Source organism: Crassostrea angulata, chromosome 4, assembly GCF_025612915.1.
Source record: "Crassostrea angulata isolate pt1a10 chromosome 4, ASM2561291v2, whole genome shotgun sequence".
NCBI lineage: Eukaryota > Metazoa > Mollusca > Bivalvia > Ostreida > Ostreidae > Magallana > Magallana angulata.
Window position 1 is genome coordinate 10,632,918 of NC_069114.1, and position 20,623 is coordinate 10,653,540.

General features: G+C 31.5%; 1 protein-coding gene across 1 annotated transcript; it reads right to left on the reverse strand.

Moving 5' to 3' along the window:
* Positions 1 to 4,764: 4,764 nt before the first annotated feature.
* On the reverse strand, positions 4,765 to 20,247 carry LOC128181774 (uncharacterized). Its single transcript, XM_052850293.1, has 17 exons — positions 20,094 to 20,247; positions 17,280 to 17,423; positions 16,917 to 17,148; positions 16,416 to 16,491; positions 14,929 to 15,096; positions 14,485 to 14,691; positions 13,955 to 14,243; positions 13,498 to 13,648; positions 13,214 to 13,320; positions 12,740 to 12,855; positions 12,185 to 12,282; positions 11,889 to 11,944; positions 10,915 to 11,105; positions 10,456 to 10,600; positions 9,759 to 9,971; positions 7,577 to 8,506; positions 4,765 to 5,192 (listed from the first exon to the last, which is right to left on the reverse strand). Exons 1-17 carry the CDS (start codon positions 20,185 to 20,187, stop codon positions 5,026 to 5,028), a joined length of 3,384 nt encoding a protein of 1,127 aa, XP_052706253.1. The 5' UTR covers positions 20,188 to 20,247; the 3' UTR covers positions 4,765 to 5,025.
* Positions 20,248 to 20,623: the final 376 nt, after the last annotated feature.

Consider the following 20,623-nt stretch of genomic DNA (forward strand, 5'->3'; position numbering starts at 1 on the left):
GCTTTGAATTTGCATTTTTCTTAACAAATTGTTTAGATGGTTGATGGTTTATTATTGTCATGTTTTATATTTCAAACATGTTGTTCCTGTATAAATTAATGAAATATGCTTGTGAGGGTTTCATACTTGTATAAATGCAAAGTGTATAATACAATGTAAAACAAGGACTAAGTTGCTCAAATAACTTTAACCACTTGTTTATCTAACCATTGGTCCAAGTCAGTTTCCATTGGCTTAACACCCAGTGGTCAAAGTTGTGTTACTTAAAGTGAATAAGGCCGATGACTTTAACCACCGGCTACTCTTGTTCTAGAAAAATACATGTGATTGACTTAATGTGCTAATTCAGGTACATTATGAGAAAAGTGAATTTTGTTTTAATTATTATAGACATTGTTCTTTGCTGAATATTTTTTTTTCAAATTGATATTTATTTTTCCTTTATAAGTGAGATGTAATTTACTACCGACTTAACTGTTAGTTTCCACTGGATATGAGTAAAAGTAAAAAGTAAAATCCTTTTTTTCCAGTTTGCATTAGGCCATTGCTATTTATTAATTCAATGTAGAAGACATCAGAAGAATGTCATGAAGTGTACAAAACAATCTTTACGAAGACCCCGGGGACGGATGGAATTGCACACAAGAGTAGATTCGGTGATGGAGAAGTAAATAAATATTTAAATTTTTTTAATGAACACGCTTAAAACCCCACATTGTTTTAATAAAATGCTTATTTACTAAAATAAGTAATGAATAAGAAAACACGTAATTTAGACCTGATTTTCCCTCTAGCCGAATCCCCTCACAGAATGATGACCCCCCCCCCTCCCCTCCATTTCCCCGGCAAATAAAGACAACTTGATTTAATTAAGGTTGATTTTATAAAATAAGGATCCATAATCCATCCATGAAGCCAGGGATCACTTCGGCCATTATCATTAGAAAGACAATCATCACTGCACTCTACATAGTATTATTATGATACGTACCTGCATACCCAAATGTATGTGTATAAGGGGGGGGGGGGACTTGTATAAGGGGGGGGGGGGACTTGGATTACAATTAAAAGCAATAGAAAAGGAAAACAATATTGATAATAATGATAAATGAAATTCACCGGTATATATTGTTTATATAATTTTACCACAGTACCAATATAATCAAAGAGATTCATTGCCGAAAGAGCGAATGTCCTCTTTAGAAAGCTAAAAAATTGTACTAGACAATCAATCAATCACTTATTTCATTTAAATATATTTCCTATTAACTAGTATATATACCAAAATATCCTTCTGTTTCAAGATCTCATATATCTTATGATTTTGGTAATAGTTTCTGAACTCATTTCCTCAAATCATGTTCAATCAATTCAACCTGTGCAGGCACGGGTTAATGTCTAGTATTATTCAATCAAAACAAAGAAATCGGATATTAAAAAAGGAGTGACAATAATTGTCGACAATCCTTACTGCTTCGCTGAGCAATTCTCTGTTAGCATTAATTCTTACCTCTAACAACCCCACCCAACTTACTTGAAATTGTGTTGGAGGTAATAATACTTTCGCCCCCCCCCCCCCTTCTTTTTTTTTTTAGATAACTGCCTTATTTCACAAATTACAAGTTTCATCTATTAGATGATACAACTGTACATGTTTTTGCGTTGCTATTATAGACATTAGTAGGAATAGTAACTTACATGCTTGAGGTAGTAAATAATTTATCTGACAGAGCTCAGAGATAAATCGTATATATTTTCGCTTTTCAATATTTTTCAGATACAATATACAGTGGAGCATCGGTTATCCGGACTCTTTCGTTTTTAGGACATTTGTCTGGAACGATGAAGCGTCCGGATATCTGAAAGTTAGAGTTGTCTTTGCAATTCACTTGTGTTCAATAAGTTCTTTGTTTACTAATTGTACAAGAAATCCTGTTGTTTTATATTGTTATTTAGTCGGGAAATATTAACCAAACTATAACAATAGCCATATCTAACTAAAAATATTGTGTTCAGGTGTCGAATGCACGTGTAAGTATTTCTGTCATGTTCTTTAACACTCTATTTCTAGACACGTCAAATTTCCTCCAGTGCACTTCCTATCAATTGATATACTTTCCTTTTTGTTTTATCCCTATACTTCTGGTTTTGACGTAATATAAATGAAAATTCGGAAGACACTTCTTTTAAAATAACTTTTTTGAATATAAATAACAAAACGCTTTGTGAAAAAGTATCTAATTTATTAACCAAATTCTTCCTTTGACATAGAGGGGTATTTTAAAACGTGACTGGACTTCAAATGCTATTTTTTCAATGTATGCATAGAGAATAAGAAAGTTCTTTATATTACATGTTGTTTGCATTTTAAGTCGAATTTTCGATATAAATGATCATCATCATTCTAAACACTCGATTTGTTAAATGTTTTAGACCAGAAAAAATGATTTATTTGTTGAATCTGTCGCAGTTTTGTGATGTCAGAATTTGCAGTTGCTCGATATAACAATATTTTTTGTTCAAAATCTTGATGGCTGGATTTTTTTATAGACAGACACAGATAATCTTTCGATATTTGTCTCCTGTACCATTTCTAAAGGAAAGTGTTGTGCTTTAACAGGTCGAGGTCACTATATTTTGTGACGTCGGCATACATTTGCAAACTAAATTAGCCATCTGTTTACAGTAAAACACGCTTATAACGAAGTGCTGAGGACAGGTGATAATACTTCGTTATAAGCGTAATTTGTTATATCCATCAAGTTTACAACATGTAATAAAGTCTCGGGGAATGAAAATCACTTCGCTGTAAGCGTCAATTTATTGTAAGCGTGTTCGCTATAACTGTATTTTACTGTACTTTTATCAACAAACCAATCAAGTGAATGAGTTGCAAGGCATTGTGGGCTACTACAACTTTCAGTGTATACAAAGTGTATTGAAAATATATACCATTTTGAATTGTCCTTTGGAAACTCATTTTGAATGATTTTTTAGAATTTATGAAATTAATATGGACAATTATGTCTGAACTTCAATTTCTATGCTCACATTTAAAAAAATATTGCATAATGAGGACTTATCTCAACATATTTCAATACCCCGTTGTCAATGTTTAAAAAAGAGGTACGTCCTTTTGAATTAGAAGCAGTGAGTACCGTTTTTTTCACGTGATACCCCATATTTGGGACAACATTAGTAGCATGCGCGTTGATATTTTCTTTAGGGACATTCATCAGAATGCTCAACGGACAAAATACTATACGCTGCGCTTCTGCGTTTGTATATTTGTGCATTTCTACTACCGTGGCTATTCACGTAATAAAACTATGTTTAAAATGTACAGTTACCTGACGTGTGTTTATTTCTAGTGCACAATGATAAAGTCACCAAAACAAAATTGGCGGTTTTTCTTATCAAAATCTGTCTGTACTTGTAAGCGTATGTTTGTCAGTCGTTTGATACTGATCATTTTTGAAGCAACAATTGATCAACTAAAACAACGGTAACTTTTTATGGGAGCATGGAACAAAGTTAATGGTACGGTATCTTTCCTTTTTTACCGTTTAAAGTAAAAATCAAGATGTACAAACATTCAGCTAGCAATAACATATTGTGAATAAAACAGACCAAACCCAAGTGCGTTTGTTGAATCGTAAACACTTTGTAGACCTTCATGCATTACAACTCATTCGCTGGATTGGAGAATCTGTTTGACGTAAATACTGTCGCGTGTTTAATAATCCTATCTATATACGGTAGTGTAGCCGACCTATTTAAGCAAAAATGAATGCTGGTTTTTCAGATATTTAATTTTTAAGGGCAGTTGTTTGGGAACTATCGGTTATCGAGATTTTCAAATCTATACACAAGATACAGTAATCAAAGTAAAGATTGCTAAAATCCGATCAAAAAATAAGTTTGGAAGATATTAATCATATACAACATCAAGGATCATGAAAAACTGAAAAGAAAAACACTTAGTGTATTTAACTAGGACCACAGGTTCAGTCAACAAATAAAAGTGTACTGGAAAAATCTTTGACATCGTACAGTATTGATGTTAGATAAAAACATTCATGTAAGCATTGTTATGTTTCTGCTGCATACATAAATATATCTTGTCTGTCTGTTCGATTTTTATATAGCCGTTGTATGTTTTACGTTTGGATTTATAAGTGCTACCTAACAATGCTAATTTTGGTTAAGACGTCATTAATAACTTTTTTATCACGTGCCGTGGATACGTCACTTCAAATAAAAATTTTGTTAACAGCCTTTGCAAGAATTTGCCCAGCCTCCTTCCCAAACAATCATCTTAATATTGTTATTTTTCATATACGTTGTGATAAACTTGTGAAGCCTAATTCCAAATATATGTTGAAATATTTTAAAGTTGTTGGCAATATGTTACTTTTGAACGCCAACAATTTTTGTGGTATATTGTATTATATCCATAACTGTTTGTTCTCTTGTTTGCCCGTTTACAATGATTAAATTTTTATCAAGGGATGATATTAAACTCCTGTTATAATTCATTACAATATAATTTTTGTGATCTCCCATTTTTTTTTTGCTTTGAAATATACATATACCGGTATGATATACAGGTAATAATTCAATGTCATTTAAATCAATGACAATTTACACATCTTTTGTGTTTCTGCTGTTTAACGTTAGGCAGTGGAAGAATTATATCTAAATATTGGGAGAAATCAATTTTCACTTTACACTGTACACATAGATAGAAAAAGTTAAAACCCGGAATGACAAATATATTTATTTTTAGCGAGATTGGATCGTATGTATTATAGTAGGGAACAAAAAGCTTTCGTTCACTACTGTGTTAGTCCAATTCAAAGAATGAGAGTTATAAGAGTATATCAGAGACAGGACAATCAGACATGAACAATTGATATTTTAAAAAAAAAATGAACCACTCTGTACATGTACTTATTCACATTAAACGAAAATCCATAACGAATATATATATGAATAGGTTCTCTGATCTTTGACGTCTCTTTATTAGGTGAGTCGTCTATGTTTTGTGGGAAAACCGGAAAAAGTCGCCGAACGGTCCGTACTATCATCAAAAGCGTCATTTGAATACAAGGTGGCACTACTTTTATATGCATCTTCATCCGCAAAAACTTTTTCGTCGGCTGATGTGTGTACTTCCTTATCTCCTGACACTGAAATGAATAAAGCTTTTTAGCTCACCTGAGCTGAAAGCTCAAGTGAGCTATTCTGATCATATTTTGTCCGTCGTCCGTCTGTCCGTCCGTCTGTCCGTCCGCCCGTCTGTCTGTCCCTCTGTATTTTTTTTTACATTTTAAACTTCTTCTTTAAAACTGCTTGGCCAATTTCAACCAAATTTGGCACAAAGCATTCTTTTGGAAAGGCAAATATAAATTGCAAAAATGAAAGACAGATCTTCATTCAAAGCGGAGAAAACATCGAAACTGTAGAAAAAGGGGGGTACATTTTTAAAAATCTTCTTCTCAATAGTCAAATTCAATGTAATTTAGCATAAGTAATCCTTATAGAAAGGAAAATTTAAATTGCAAAAATTATGGGCTAAATCTGTTTCAAATCTGAGTTATTACGAAAATAATAAGAAAGAAAAGGCGTGTTTCAAGCAATTAATTGCATCCATGAGTTTTGGTAAAATGGGTAGGCATGACCGGGCCAGGGCAAAACAAAAGATTGACAGTTATTAATCTGTAACTATTGCTGCAAAATAATGCGTAATTGGAAGTGATGATTGCCGATCTGCCCCGGCTTTTATTTTGCCACGGCCCGAGTTTGCTTACCCATTTTACCAAGACTCGTATTCCATAATTCTAAAACGAAATTCTTTGTTTAAAGCAGCGACGACACTATATGATAAACGGGTCGATCTGACAATGATGAATTTGTTTGTTGTGCAACAGTTCGTGTACGAAGGGAATATTTGAAACATGCAAAATACATTGGTGTCGATTTTGTGAAGTAAATTGAGGCTAAATATTTCAATGCGTTGACAGTTTTCACATATGACGGTGGTGTTAGCTTGTTGTGATTTTCGTTTCGTTTTCATTTATGCTTTGCGTTAACCTTGGAATTGTCGCTTGTATTTCCTGATTTTTACGTATAAAATCAAACAGAGACTTCCGTAAATCAAACAGTTTACTGTTTACCTGCGCCAATTAAGCAACATCTGATGTATTAGGAAAGAACTAAAATGCAATTCAATCAGGCTATCGGTAATTCGGTATCATCTTTTGCGTAATGGTAGAATAATGCAATATGTTTTGTTGAGATGCTCGGCATTTTCTCGAGTTTATTCAGTTTAAATAGAGTTTAATACCGCTGACGGAAATATGTAGGTATCTACATGTATATGATTCATTTTGAAAATAAATTGCGTTCTTAATTTGTTATAGTGCAAGTTGCTTGTGTTTAATTGTTTACAATTTCTATTTACTTACCATTTTATTTGAGTGTTAAGCTTCGAATTATAAGCAAGATACAGAGATTTGCTCACAATTCTATGTTTGTACACAGATCTGAAGCCATTCATTGTTTTCCATTGAAAATGCCGAATAGGAAATACCAAGTAAAAAATCTTAAGCTGAATGTAATAAACTCATGTGAACAAAATATGACTCATTAACCTAGTAAAATTTTATTTTGAGCTCATCTTGCTTATAATTCTTCGACAGACGCTGAAATTTTGGTTGATCATTAGAAATTCTATATGAATTAGAGTATGTTAAATACTTGTACACAAAAAATTTAAAGAATGATATGCTGTATATACCTACTCTCTGTGCCCCCCCCCCTCTTTATACGATGAATAATGTGAATTGTGAGTAAATAAAAACGACATCGTTAAAACAATTTCCATAGTTCTGACACATTTCTGTTGCGGGAATAAAAGAATTATCGCTATTCCTAAAAAAATATTACAGCGGAAAATTATCCTGGTTTGTAGCCATTTGTTATTTTTGAATAAAAATGAAAATAATGGGTGGACCATAGTTAATAAGAGTGATGTGCCTGTAAATACGGTAACATTGATTTTTATAGCTCTTTAACATGTCACGTGACAACATTTTTCATTACAGTGTATTCATCAATCAAGTGTAAGTCAGAACGAAAATACAGGGAATTAGAAGTTATATAACAGTGTACCCCTACCAAATATTTAGTTCTATATCTTGCGAAGGATTTTCTTATTCAGTGTAAAAACAGTATTTCATGAAGGTACAATGTCAAAGAATACGTGTATGCAACAATAAGTGTAAAATTCGATTACTTTACAATATTTATTTTTTTGTTATTCTACCGAGGGCCATATGGCACAATATCTTTTGAACGCCCATTGTTGCTCAGGTGAGCGATGTGGCCCCATGGGCCTCTTGTTTCATTAAAACTATCATACGGTATATCTTTAAAATATCATTAATTATATTAATAGTTTGGCATTCGAAAACAGAATTGACGTGTTTTATGTATTATTGAGAGGACATTTTTAGTGCTGGTTGATTACATGCGTATACATCAAAGCATATAGTAGAATATTGAATATTACCTTTATAGACTTTCCGAAGCCGTACAATTACAAATATTACCAACACTGTACCACAGACTAGTCCTGATCCCAGTACCGCAATAACTGCTATGGAAACTGAAGAGACGCCAAGCTTTTCTTCAAACGACTGACGATAGGCTAACATTGCTGTCCGTCCTTCGTTACAGGGAAACTGTTGAACTGCCATCCGTAGAATGCTGTCAAACGCTGGCATGTTTTGATCATACATTATCTTATTCATTGCTCTTACTGAGGTTATTATAGTGACTGAATTGGCTGATGAAACTACACGTGTGTTTTCAAACTTCAATCCGTCAATCTCATCCGTTGACATCAGATATGTTTGAATATAATCCCCGTGTACCATACAGCCGCCTCTTTCCATTTCATCAAAAGGAACGACCTTTCTGTAATTATCGACGGAAAATGGCCGTTCAAGTTCTTCGAAAATCCTATCGAAATTGGACACGTTATACTGTGTTGTAGTAACGCTAAGATATGGGTAAGTCTGTAATTCATTCTCTATGAGCTTTAGATTCCATTCCTCGCTCTTTGTATTTAATGGTTTTTCCTCAAAAAGAGCTGCAGGACATCCATAAATAAGAACGCTTGCATTATTGATTGCAAAATCTTCGTTTCCAGATATCTTCAGGGCTGATATATACATATCCATAGAAAATTTTAAATCTATTCGTTGAGTTAATCCTGAATTTGGTTCTCTAATGTAATTTTGTAATCGTTGAAAATGCGAGCTATTCCGAGATATATACTCAACCTTTAGGTTGTTTGACTCTACAGACTTCGTAGTCTTGAATGTTGCCGATCTTATCATTACGTCAACAGAAAATGATACAAAATATTTGTTGTCAGTGATGGTCACTACACTTAATATTTCATTTCCTGGAGAAATGATATCGGAACAGTTTTGTGCTACAAAAGAAAAAAGGAAATGCTTTATTAAAATAAAAATACACATGCGTATTTTGTATCTGTTCAAGATTAAGAGAGCTGAATTATATGTGGTACTTTTAGATTATACCGGTCTCTCCGAGAACAAGCTATAAGCACCCCCCCCCCCCCTAAAATAACTTAGTTATATGATTTTTTTTAAGTTAGAGGTTTTTATATCTTATAAATTATGTAGATCTAATGATGATTGATTTACCACTTTGCCTCCTTGATTAGACAATTTGTTTGATAATAATAGGGAAACAAAATAATTGACTAAAAAAACACTATTTCATCAATCTGTAGTACATGGTAGTCATTAAATTTCTAAAGAATAACAAGATATTTTATTGATTGTTTTTTCTGTTTTAAAAACATCAAAATAGCTATCAAAATAATAAGAATTATGAATTAATAATTATGAGTCAGCAACACTTAAATATTTCACATTAAAAATTATCACTGAAAGAATTGCAGGTGAAATTATTATTAAACAATTATAAATGAGGGATGTGATGACAATACCCAACTGTAAATAGCATTAGTGTCCTGCTATCTTTGTTTTCCTGCATTCCTGCATTTTTTAAAATTCCCTACCTCATTTTTTTTTATTATCAAAACCTTTATTCGCATCAAGAGTGTATACATGCATCTAATATATGAAAAAAATACAGTTTACCTTTGATTTAAATATGTTGTAATTTAGTCAAAAAAGTTTTTATGAAAAAAGTCGAGGGTAGGAAGTACAGGTTATGGTGATAATTTTCAAATAAAATAATATAGAATTATTGCATTAAACAAAACATGAAACCCAACGTTTGTTTATATTTCTATGTAACTTTCTCTTCTTTTGGAGCCTAGTGGTTAATTTAAAGGATAGAACACAAAACGGTTTCACCATATAAGCATCTGCATTTTTGTTATTATCGTAATTCATGATATATATATATATATATATATATATATATATATATATATATATATATATATATATGGAATTATCTGTTAACGGTAAAAAATAAACCTGTCAAAGATATCCTACCAATACAATGTTTCTCCTAAATTTTCAAAATGTATGGCATTTAATAGCTAACCGCTTTTTCTATCGGCTTATGAGCTCAATTAACGATAATGTAAAAAAAAAAAAAACCCAAAATGTTGCAATATTTTTTAAGTACTATTTTATACATTGAATAATATATTCATTTTACTAAGAAAGAATTTTAAACAATACCTGAAAGTGGCTTGTGAGGCGCAGGCGTTTTCTCTGTAATGGTCACCCTACCGTCCTTGTGAGATAATAAATGTGAAGCTGGTTTTCCCCAGAATAGTTTACGTTCAATAGCAGATACAACCTCAACAAAGACAACGTCCCGTCGCCTGACACGAGAACCAAGCGGGTGGTTCTTGCTGAGGAACGCGAACTGAGTCGGGTAAATATCTACTTCTGAAATGATAATTCAGATGAATGATTCCTTGCTAAACAAAACTTGACCATTGTTGTTCTTGTCATACATGTAACACTAATTGTATAGGATGGTAAAATGATGCAAACCGTCTAACCATTTTGAAAACTGTTTAGAAGACCAAAGTTTCTTATTTTACTTTTCCATTTCATAAATTTACAATGAAATAACTAAAAAAACAACAACAACAAAAAGCCAAACAAAACAAACACCCCCAAACCAAAATAAAAAACCAAAACAAAACATCCCTCTGAAAATAAACAAATAAAAAAAGTAATGCTCTAGGTGCTACTTTTTCAAACGAACATGTCACATGAAGAAAAACAATTTCAAGAATGAAAAATACAATAGCTAAGACTTATCTATCTTTAGGATAACACATAGATATTAAGCTATAGTTTAAAGAAAAATGTTGATTTAAGGCACAGTTTAAAAAAATTCTACAAATCTGAAAAGTTATCTCACTTGCTGTTTTAGACCCCTTATTATCCATTTGTAACTTTTCTACTTGTTTCGACAATTTAAGATTTTCTTGTCGATATCTTAAAATGTATCCACGTTCGCCCGTACGTATTTGAATTCCTTTTATTGATGCCGTTCCATCACTGCTCTAATAAAATATACAAACATCTTTGTAAAAGTCACTAATAATCAATAACAATTATTTATAGATATGTATTTGTAAGTCTTCGCAACAAATAAATGACATTTATCCAAATAGATCAGTCATCAAAGAAGTGTTATATAACTGGAATAAAATCATTATAAATGAAGCGGGATCAAACATTTAACAATATTATGATTAAACACTTTAACGATAAAAAAGCAACAAAAACTCAAATTCTACATAGCACCACTGACTGCCAAAGCTCAAAAGTCTAGTGATATATTTACGAAAACAAAACAAATATACATATATTCTACCATAAAATGAGACCACTCGAGTTTCCCGATGCTCTTGTCAGTGAATGCGCTATGGTGCCATGCTGAGACGGTTCCGCACTCATGTTTGATCTTGAAGTCGATTATACCTTCGCTACCCTCTAGATTAACTTGGACGCTATAATTTTTATTCCCATTGCATTGTAATTCCAGACTGATCAAATATGGTCTACCTAGTAAGTAAAATTAACCATTATATATAATAATGACAATTGTAAAATTTATTCAAAACAAAAATGTACATTCAAATGGCCTATGTACTGCATATGTACCGCAGGACGGAAAAATATTGAGTAGGGATTGCTAGTTTACAGTCATTAGAATGGAACTATGCGAGAAATATTAATATAGGACGTTTATGCGATAGAATGATTATATCTTCAAATATTTACTGTCATCAGTCTTTGTCTGTGATAGCATTATGAGTCAATTTTGAAGCCTATAGCCCAATGATTTCTTAAAAGATGAGGGACACAATATTGGCGTCTCCTATTGCATAACATAAAAAACGTATTGGCTGCGCCGCGTAATAATACCTAGCATGTGCTACAGGAATAAAAAGTGGTTGTAAAATGTCGTGTACAAGTGTACACATCGGAAATAATTTAGAAGTAAGTATTAAGGAATCATTTTTTAAATATTACTATGTGGTGATATTTTTGGTCGGAGCGTGGTAAAATTTATCATAAAGCCCTTTCGGCTTTATTAAATTTGACAACGCTCTGACCAAAACTATCACCTCATACTGTAATATTCAAACAATATTTCCTTATTCCTTAATTAATTAACACAGCTGTATTATAATATATACAATGTACATGGTGAATATGTTCTAGGGGTGATATTTACGAAATACTGTCCGAATTTAAAATTTAAGTGTTGCCTGAAATGCATGAAATGCAATATTATTATCAAGAATATTTCTGTTAAAGAACTATTTTAAATAATAATCTTACTTTTGTCTGACCTCAAGAAAATCGACAAACTTGACAAATCGCTTGATGAGGAATATCTACAAAGGTAAATAAAGAGTTGAATTTTATCTTGTTAAAAAATTTCGAACATTGAGAATATCTGAACAAAGATAATAACATTTTGTAGTGAAAAATACGTGGATATGACTTGTAATTCATGGTACAGTAATCTTACATTGAAAAAGCTAAAATATAACAAAATTTCATTTTAGAATATAAATAATTAGAATAAAGAATAATTCGTTTACAATTAAGGAAAAACATAAATTTTGACCCACTTTTGGCTATCTTTGCCGGAAAACACATCTTGTAATTTATTAATAGGAGCATCATTTACGTCATCAATAAAAGTGTTTCCCGTTAATAAATTTTCGCCCTACAAGATGAATAAAATTATATATTTACAGAATGAAATACCATGGTTAAACAATTTTACGTGATACGATATATCTATTAAGACAGATATTCAGTCTTATATGAACATTTTATGATCTTCAAAGATTTTTTTATGTAATGTATACAATCTGTAGTAATTGTGTTCAATTCGATGGAACTCGTTTATATATTTTTTTAATTAACAAACAATATGTTAATAAAAGACAAAAGCAAAATTAAAAAAAAGTAGATGTATGATTATGATAAAAGTTTACAACCAAACAATTCATCAAATAAACTTATTAACTTGCATGAAATAAATAATAGATTGAAATTACTGATCAAAAGATTAATCTTTTTCAATTTAAGCAATGTTGGCTTAAAATGTGATGCACGTGCATGTTCAAGTGGAAGCATTTTATAACACCTATCACATAACAAATCAAGACATCACATACCTCCACAGTGACAAGTTTGAAGACTTGTCCATAGGTTAGCGGGGTCCCTACAGTGGTAGTGTCATCGTCATTGGACTTAATTTGGAAAAGACCGCCGTAATCCGAAAATGTGTTGACTGAAATTCGAAGAATTCCGTACCTTTATTGCCGATGTAAACATAATCACAGTAATAACATGTATGATTTTAAAACAAGTTTGACGTGGTCGCCGCTTTCTGTCAGATATAACATTAACTGCAATCAATGGAAAATGTATATTCCATTTTAATGATGTTGACATAGGTCCAATTATAGATAACATTATATAACCTAATTAACCTACTTATAGATGATGACTTTGATATCATGATATGATAACTTTATGGATTGTCTTGATTGAGGTTCTTGTAATATAGCGCAAAAAGGTCAGGTTATTTGATAAAAAATAAGCCATTAACAATTATTGCTGACTCTGAAAGTATATACTTATGCTACCTGGTACAAAAGGTTTTGTGACAATCCCTTGCATATAGCCAGTTGAGTCGGACAACGATAGGTATTGGTTTGATTGAACATTACTCAGGCTTATAAAATCCCCAAACCTTTGTCAATGAAACAAAACTTGCCATTAATTAAATAAAACTTACAAAAGTATAAACTTAAATGATTTATAAACTAGGACAATAAACTATATTTTTGTGAGAGAAAACAGGAAATATAGATGCAGAAGCAATAAACATTAAAGAGTGAACACATAGATTATAAGGTTTTTATCTGACTTGATTCCATCGACTGGCAAATTGTCTGTTTGACGTTTACGCCGTGAGCTGAAGGAAGCTTCATCAGGCGGACTACATAATGCCGGAGAAGATGTTTGTTTGCAGTACGCGTATAATGCCGATCTTAAGCAGCGACGTCTTTCAAATAAACCTACAAAATAACACAAAAGAATAATTCTCCAAAGTGTCAGTGCTTATCATCAAATTTTTCTAACTTTAATCATCTGTGTTTTTCTTGCTCCTTGCCTTTGTAAGTTCGTAATCTCAGTGTATATATACTAGTACTAAATTTAATTAGAAAAAGATGCATAATGATTTAATTTATGAATTAAAAAAAGAAAATTTTAAGAACAAGATGTGGTTGAGAATTTGGAATATAACGTTACAATGCATTTTCACTGACACTTGTGTACGAAGAAACAACATGCAGATGTAAAATAGATCTAATACAATGTACCATATGTTAGGTGTTTGAAATACCCAGGCTTCAATAAACTTTCTATTGACGACATCTTGTACTGGATAGGAACAGGCTTCTCGTCAGCAGATCTCGCCCATTCTCGTAAACTCTCGGTATTTCCGGAAGAGAATTTTCCAGATGGGGGATTTCCACCTATGTAGTATTCATATTGCTCTTTGTTTGTGTTTTTTACTTGGTTTATTGCTTCTTCTTTTGATTTTGCCCCGACACTAAATCCACCACCACCCGACGCACCAAACCCACTGAAGGACGCCTCTGCAGCTACCTTAAAGATGGTTAATTATGTGTTTTTAAAATGATAAAATTATAATTACACATTAATAATAGTACAATTTTAAATCAAAGATAAATGTAAACAAACATCAGAATTGTTGCATATTGTAATAATTAATTTTATACATCTTAATCACGAATGTATAATTTACATTCAAAACAAATGAGAAATAGTATTGTTTTCAACTTTTATCATAACAGTCTTGTTCAAGCCAAAAAAATTGTTTGTTAACCTTTGCGCTGATTCCCTCGGATTCAAGTTTTGATAAGTCCGATTTTAAGAATGTTAGTTGTTGCACTGCCTTTGCACCCATAACAACTTCAGTCGTATAATGTGTGCCAAATTCCCGGATAAGACTTATGTACATTTCTTGCAGAGGACCCGATTCGCAATCATCCATAGGCAGCAGCGTAACTGCCTTTTCAAAGTAATCATTTACCTAAAATATTAACAACATATCTCTCTCACTCGTATACCTGATATAACATCATTACTTAAATAGATTAATTTTTGATATTTTCATAAATGCAATAATATGGTTTTATTTGATGTACATGTAAATGAGTCACGAGACCATTGACCGATTTGTTTTCTTTTAATTTAAAAAAAAATAGTATTCAGTCATTTGTTCGCTTAAATATAATTTAAATGATCAAATCATACTAGCACAAGTTACCTTTGACGACTTTGAAGTTTCCGACATCCTCGCCCTGTATACGACAGCACGACTGACAACACTCAGTGTAGTTGTTTCCCCTTTTTGAATTTCCCGCGTATTCTTCTGATATGATGCGCTTGCGCTAAAGCTAGCACTGACTCCCCAGCCACTCCCATGACCATTGACCTGTGGTAAAAGTTAGGTTAACAGTTTATAAACTAATAATACATTAAAAAACTGAATTATAAAAATATGATACTGGAGAAAGAATTAATAAATTATTTTTTGTTACAAAAAAATAAAAGACTACTGTGCATCAAATATTTCATCAATATAAATAACTCTTAAGAGCCAGTACGTTTTCTAAGACGTCATTTATATCCAATATTTAGCAATTTGGAATCGAGTTTTTACGTACTGAAGAAGGGTATATAGTAATGAAACGGCATAGTGACGATTTTCAAAAGTTACTTTGATGCTTTAATTATAAAGCTTTTCTTAGTGGTCAGTCAAAATTTTAATTAACGTCATTAGTGTAGTTAAAAGTGAGATACAGAACTGACAATTTGTTTTTGCAAAAACATGTGCCATCATTTTGGTTATACATTGCTTCTTGAACAAAAAATACATCAATTTAAAATATAATGTTAAATAACTAAAATGTTAAATCATGTTCATGAAAATCTGCAGATAGAAAATAAACAAGTAAATAAATTTATTCTAACAAACACACGACACGAGCTTTGTTTACATTACAAAGAAGGGAAGGTGATCTTTGTATCTAGCTTGTAACTTGACAACCGACGTTATAATGTTAGATGAATATTGGGATATACTTATGTAAAGCATTGTGAACAATAAAAAATGAAAAGTAAAATTTAAAAAGATCGTGTTAATGCCCCATTTTAAGCGATTTTAAAGATATTTTGAAAATTATACGATTTAAAATGCTATCTTAGATTTTTTTTGGCAATTGATTTACTATTATAATCAGTGATTATGTAAAAAAAAAGAGTTTAAAAAATGAAATAAATAGATATAATAAGAGTAGAAACACGCAGAGTTAACTATTATAATATCCTTTTTTTTATAAACATATGATTATATGACTGCTGGCATGTGGTCGTGCTGTAAATTCAGTTACACTTTATAAACCAGGAATAGACAAATTATAAACTTTACTATGCTAAAAATAGATTGTCATGATTCAATGCAGGCATTGCTATATCCACCATTATGACGTCACAACATCAAAGAACGCCTATTCATATACATAATGAATCAAATTCTTTTATTACTATTTTACTCTTGAATAGTATTAGTTTTGTTTTATTATACTAAACAATTAATGATGTCAGTCGGTACATAGATTCATTTTCCTGATGAAAGTACATCAACCTTTGATTTTATCCTCGGTCGATATACTCTTATCAGTTCATGTATTGACCTCATTAACAGACTTTAACTGTTTAATGTGAAGTGTTTGATAGGAGAAAAGAGCGTACCGATGCATCCACACTTAACATGCTCTTATAATCAGACTCTGATTGAACCGTGTGAAGAGAGGATCCAAATTTTGCACTGTAATTTAAACAAATTCATTATCATTCACCAACATATACGTTTATACATATATTTATAGAAAAAAATACATTTCATGATGTTCACACATATATCTTGCCATGACATCTGGTAAAACATTTACGTATTTGTGTATAAACACCATCTAAATTTTTTTGTCAGTTAACATAATATTTTATCATAATGATTTGCAGAATCCACATTGCCTGTAGGTCCTAACAAAGGAAACTTTTGTTTATTTAAATTCATATTATATGCTTTGAAGACACCCTTTTTATAGGGTTACATAAATGCATACGTGTTTCAAAAATGATTTTTTCCCTAACGGTCTGTTTATTAATAATGATTATGTTTGTTACATTCAGGAAATACTAATTACTATTAATTGCCCACTCAACCATTTATCTCTATCAAGCACTATATACCTGGATTCAGAGATCACGTCTACGTTGTCTGGGATTCTATAATTTCCGTCCGCCGTGAATTTGTAAGTGTAGGGTAAATCCATTATTGGGAGACGAAAACCTTGATCAACAACGCCATCATCGCTGAGAGGATTTCCCTTGAACAAGTCGTAGCCACGCCCTATGTATCCAAGGTTGTAACGGGACGTTGTAGCAATGAACGGCGTTTGGGCTTCATAATATGCCCTAGTCGCTTAAACAAAAACATACGATCTTTTTTTATGCACATATAGAAAGAATAACGTAATGCAGTTTGTCGTCGACCTACACTTTTCAATGAGGAAGGAGTAATTAAAAACATTCCAAGGCATTGATAATTTGTACCTTTTGCCCCCCTTTCATCAGCTTCCCGTGCTTCAGCTGCCGCGAGTTTTTCGGGAAGTCTCGAATGATAACTGGCATTCATCATGGTTGTCGAAAGCTGAAGTTGCTGGACACGAAACCCATTTAGGAGCTCATCCACAGTAACTATACGTAGAAAAAAGAACACACTTGTTATCGTTTTGCAAAGACATGAACCACTTCTACCAAATTATCAGTCAGTGCATTGTGTTTGAATTCGTGATTTTCTGTCAAAGAAAACATGCTAGAGATGACAAAGAGGTTAACTAATGTAATGAATTTAAACACTATATTTAAATGTTTTAAAACTGTTATATTAAACAAAAAGTCAACACTGGTTTGTATAGAAAAACCCACTTAGGGGCATATACAAAATTGTCTTTACATGTGTATAGCAAAGTCGGGGATAATGATCTATATATAAATTCCTTAATATAAAAAAATGGCCTTAAACATAAAAGCGTAATAATTATCTAGTTTTACATTTCTCAGAATAAAACGTTTTGAATTTATTATAATTTATCTTTGTAGTGTTCTAAAATTAAAGTAGACGTTTATTATGGACCCAGCAAAAACGTTTATGTCTTAGTGTTTCAATTGTTATATTTTGTGTCGAATACGTTTGTTTTTATTCATTACGTGAATGGGATTCAATCAAACGAATAAAGATTTCTTATGTCAAAAATTGTTTTCTCTAAGGCTTGCATTTAATTCAACAGTTGTTTTAGTATTAAGAATGACAAACTATGAAGACATTTGAATTAAGGACGATAGACCTAATTCTGTCTGCGCAAATATATCGCGCACCTAACGGCAGTGATCGTTAAGAACATTAAGTTCTCAAAATTACGTCACAATCACTAACATGCAATGAAAACAATCGCTTATGATGCAATATATAGCTGTTCGACGTCATTAAAACCCAATTTATTTAGAGCAAGTAGTGGCCGACCTTGCTTGATTTACCATGCTAAAATACGTTTTTCAACATTATTTAGCATGCACAAAATTCTTTAGGGGATGTCGAGTACTGTAGTGAGTCTTACATAAGCTCAAAAAATACATAACCATCTACAAAATTTAGTTACATGTAATAAAGTTTGAGCCAATGAACAAATCATTTACATTTTGACCCCTTTAAAACTCGTATTGAAAAAGAGACAAATTGCCTATGTGCTTAAAACTTGAGGTATTTTATCATTCACTAATGATTAGCACACTCTTATAATTGTTTGTTTCATAAAACAACATCGTTATAATGCACATATATTTTTTTTCTTAGAGTTTACGCAATACTTCTAACGAAAATTGAAGAAAAATAAAGACAAAACGCACTTTGGCATGTGCCCCCGAAAAAAAACGAAGTCGATGACAGGGTCATTTTTTAAAATGATATTAATTAAAAATCATTGCATAAGTGTCCTTTTTCAATCAGAATAGAAAATCTATTGCATTTAATTTTAAAAAATTATATTTCTCTCACAAAAACTCTTTTCCCCATTATATTCAATTGAAAAAAGAAAAGGTAATACAAACATTTTTTTTAAAATGGTACCTACTAAAAATCCAAAAAATATAATTCAATTTTAATGTTATTTTTGATTGATTTTAATAGATATTTCTTAACTCTAACTCATATAAAATTTTAATAAAAACCACTATGAAAGAAGAATTGGGCCCGCCGTCCTTATAAAGAAAAATAAAATTGTAAACTATATTGGTTCAAATTGTGTAAAAAATATTTTGACTTGATCGAAATCTTACAGACAAAACTGTGAACACGTGCTAACCCTTTTTATATATGGGTCTGGAAGTGGTTTTATGGCGTATCGTGTTGTTGATATAGACGGCCTCGATCGCGTCTTGGGAACTTTTTGGGGACTAGTATACAATCAATTAATCTGTTACCCTTTGTTATTCACGCATCGCATATAAAACGTTTGTAATTTAAAAAAAAAATATTCTTCAAATGAAGTCAATTATAACTTACAAAATTTGCATTTAAACCGTTAAAATCCAGGCAACTTTTTTCTCCTTTCTGATGAATTTTTACTAGTATACAAACGGTAACATTTTGTAATAACTAATATATGTAAGAAATCATTAAGGCAAGAACTAACTTGTGTTTTGGTTTGAAGATAGGAAAATGAACATTTGTTAAAAGGATTATGATATCTGAAGTTTTCCTTTCGTCTTATCAACATTGTACACTTGTGGGTTTTATTCTCTCTGTTCTGAATGGTATATTTTTATTTGCCCAACTTTTTGTAGCTGGCTTTTATGTGAACGGCGCTCTGTCTTTCTATTATACTAGTTTTGGACATCTACAGTAATACTATTAAAAAATAGTTGACCAGGATCTGATTGAAAAAAAAATAATGTCACAAAAAATGATAAATTTCTAAATATCTTTGAGGAGGATTGCACAATTGGTAACTTTAATTCAGAAATAAGGAATCATTCTTTGAGTACTATGAGGTGATAATTGTGGTCGGGGCGTGATCAAATCCAAAAAGACCCGAAGGACTTTATGATAGAATTGATCACGCCCCGACCGAAATTATCACCTCATAATATTAAAAAAATGATTCCTTATTACTCATTTTTTTATAATTTAAAAGACGTCAATGACAATTCGTTATCAGAATACAAACATAGATAAAAAAAACTAACGCAATTCATCACAAAGCATTTAATAAACCGTCTTATTTACATCTAGAATTAACAAAGTAGAAAAAAAGAACGGACAAGACGAATTACTCGGCCCTAAAGGAAAACTAAATAGCAAACACTCACGTGAAGCTAGACTTGTATTGACTAATTGCAAATCAACCGGAATACACAGTCCCAGGAATATCAGGACAGACAGCATTCCCTTCAGACCATGCATTGCCTGGCTTTCAAATTGAGTCTGTGAACGTGGAAGTAATTCTCTTTATATATACTACTTGTATCTGTGAAATAAAAATATAATATTCATGATTGAAATCCTCTGTACAGAATTAATTGCCATTGCAGGAAATTATATAAATGATTTGAAGATACAATTTTGCCAACTTCCCTAACGGCACAAAAACCCAAATTTATATAATTAATGATACTTCAAATGAATTTTTTAAAGCGTATGCTATGAATTTCTAATAAAGTTTCGCATATAAAAAGGAACATATTTTTGTTTGTTTTAATTTTAAATGTAAACAATTCAAAACTTAAAAAGCTCACTTATATATATATATATATATATATATATATATATATATATATATATATATATATATATATATATATATATATATATATATATATATATAAATTTATATTTTAGC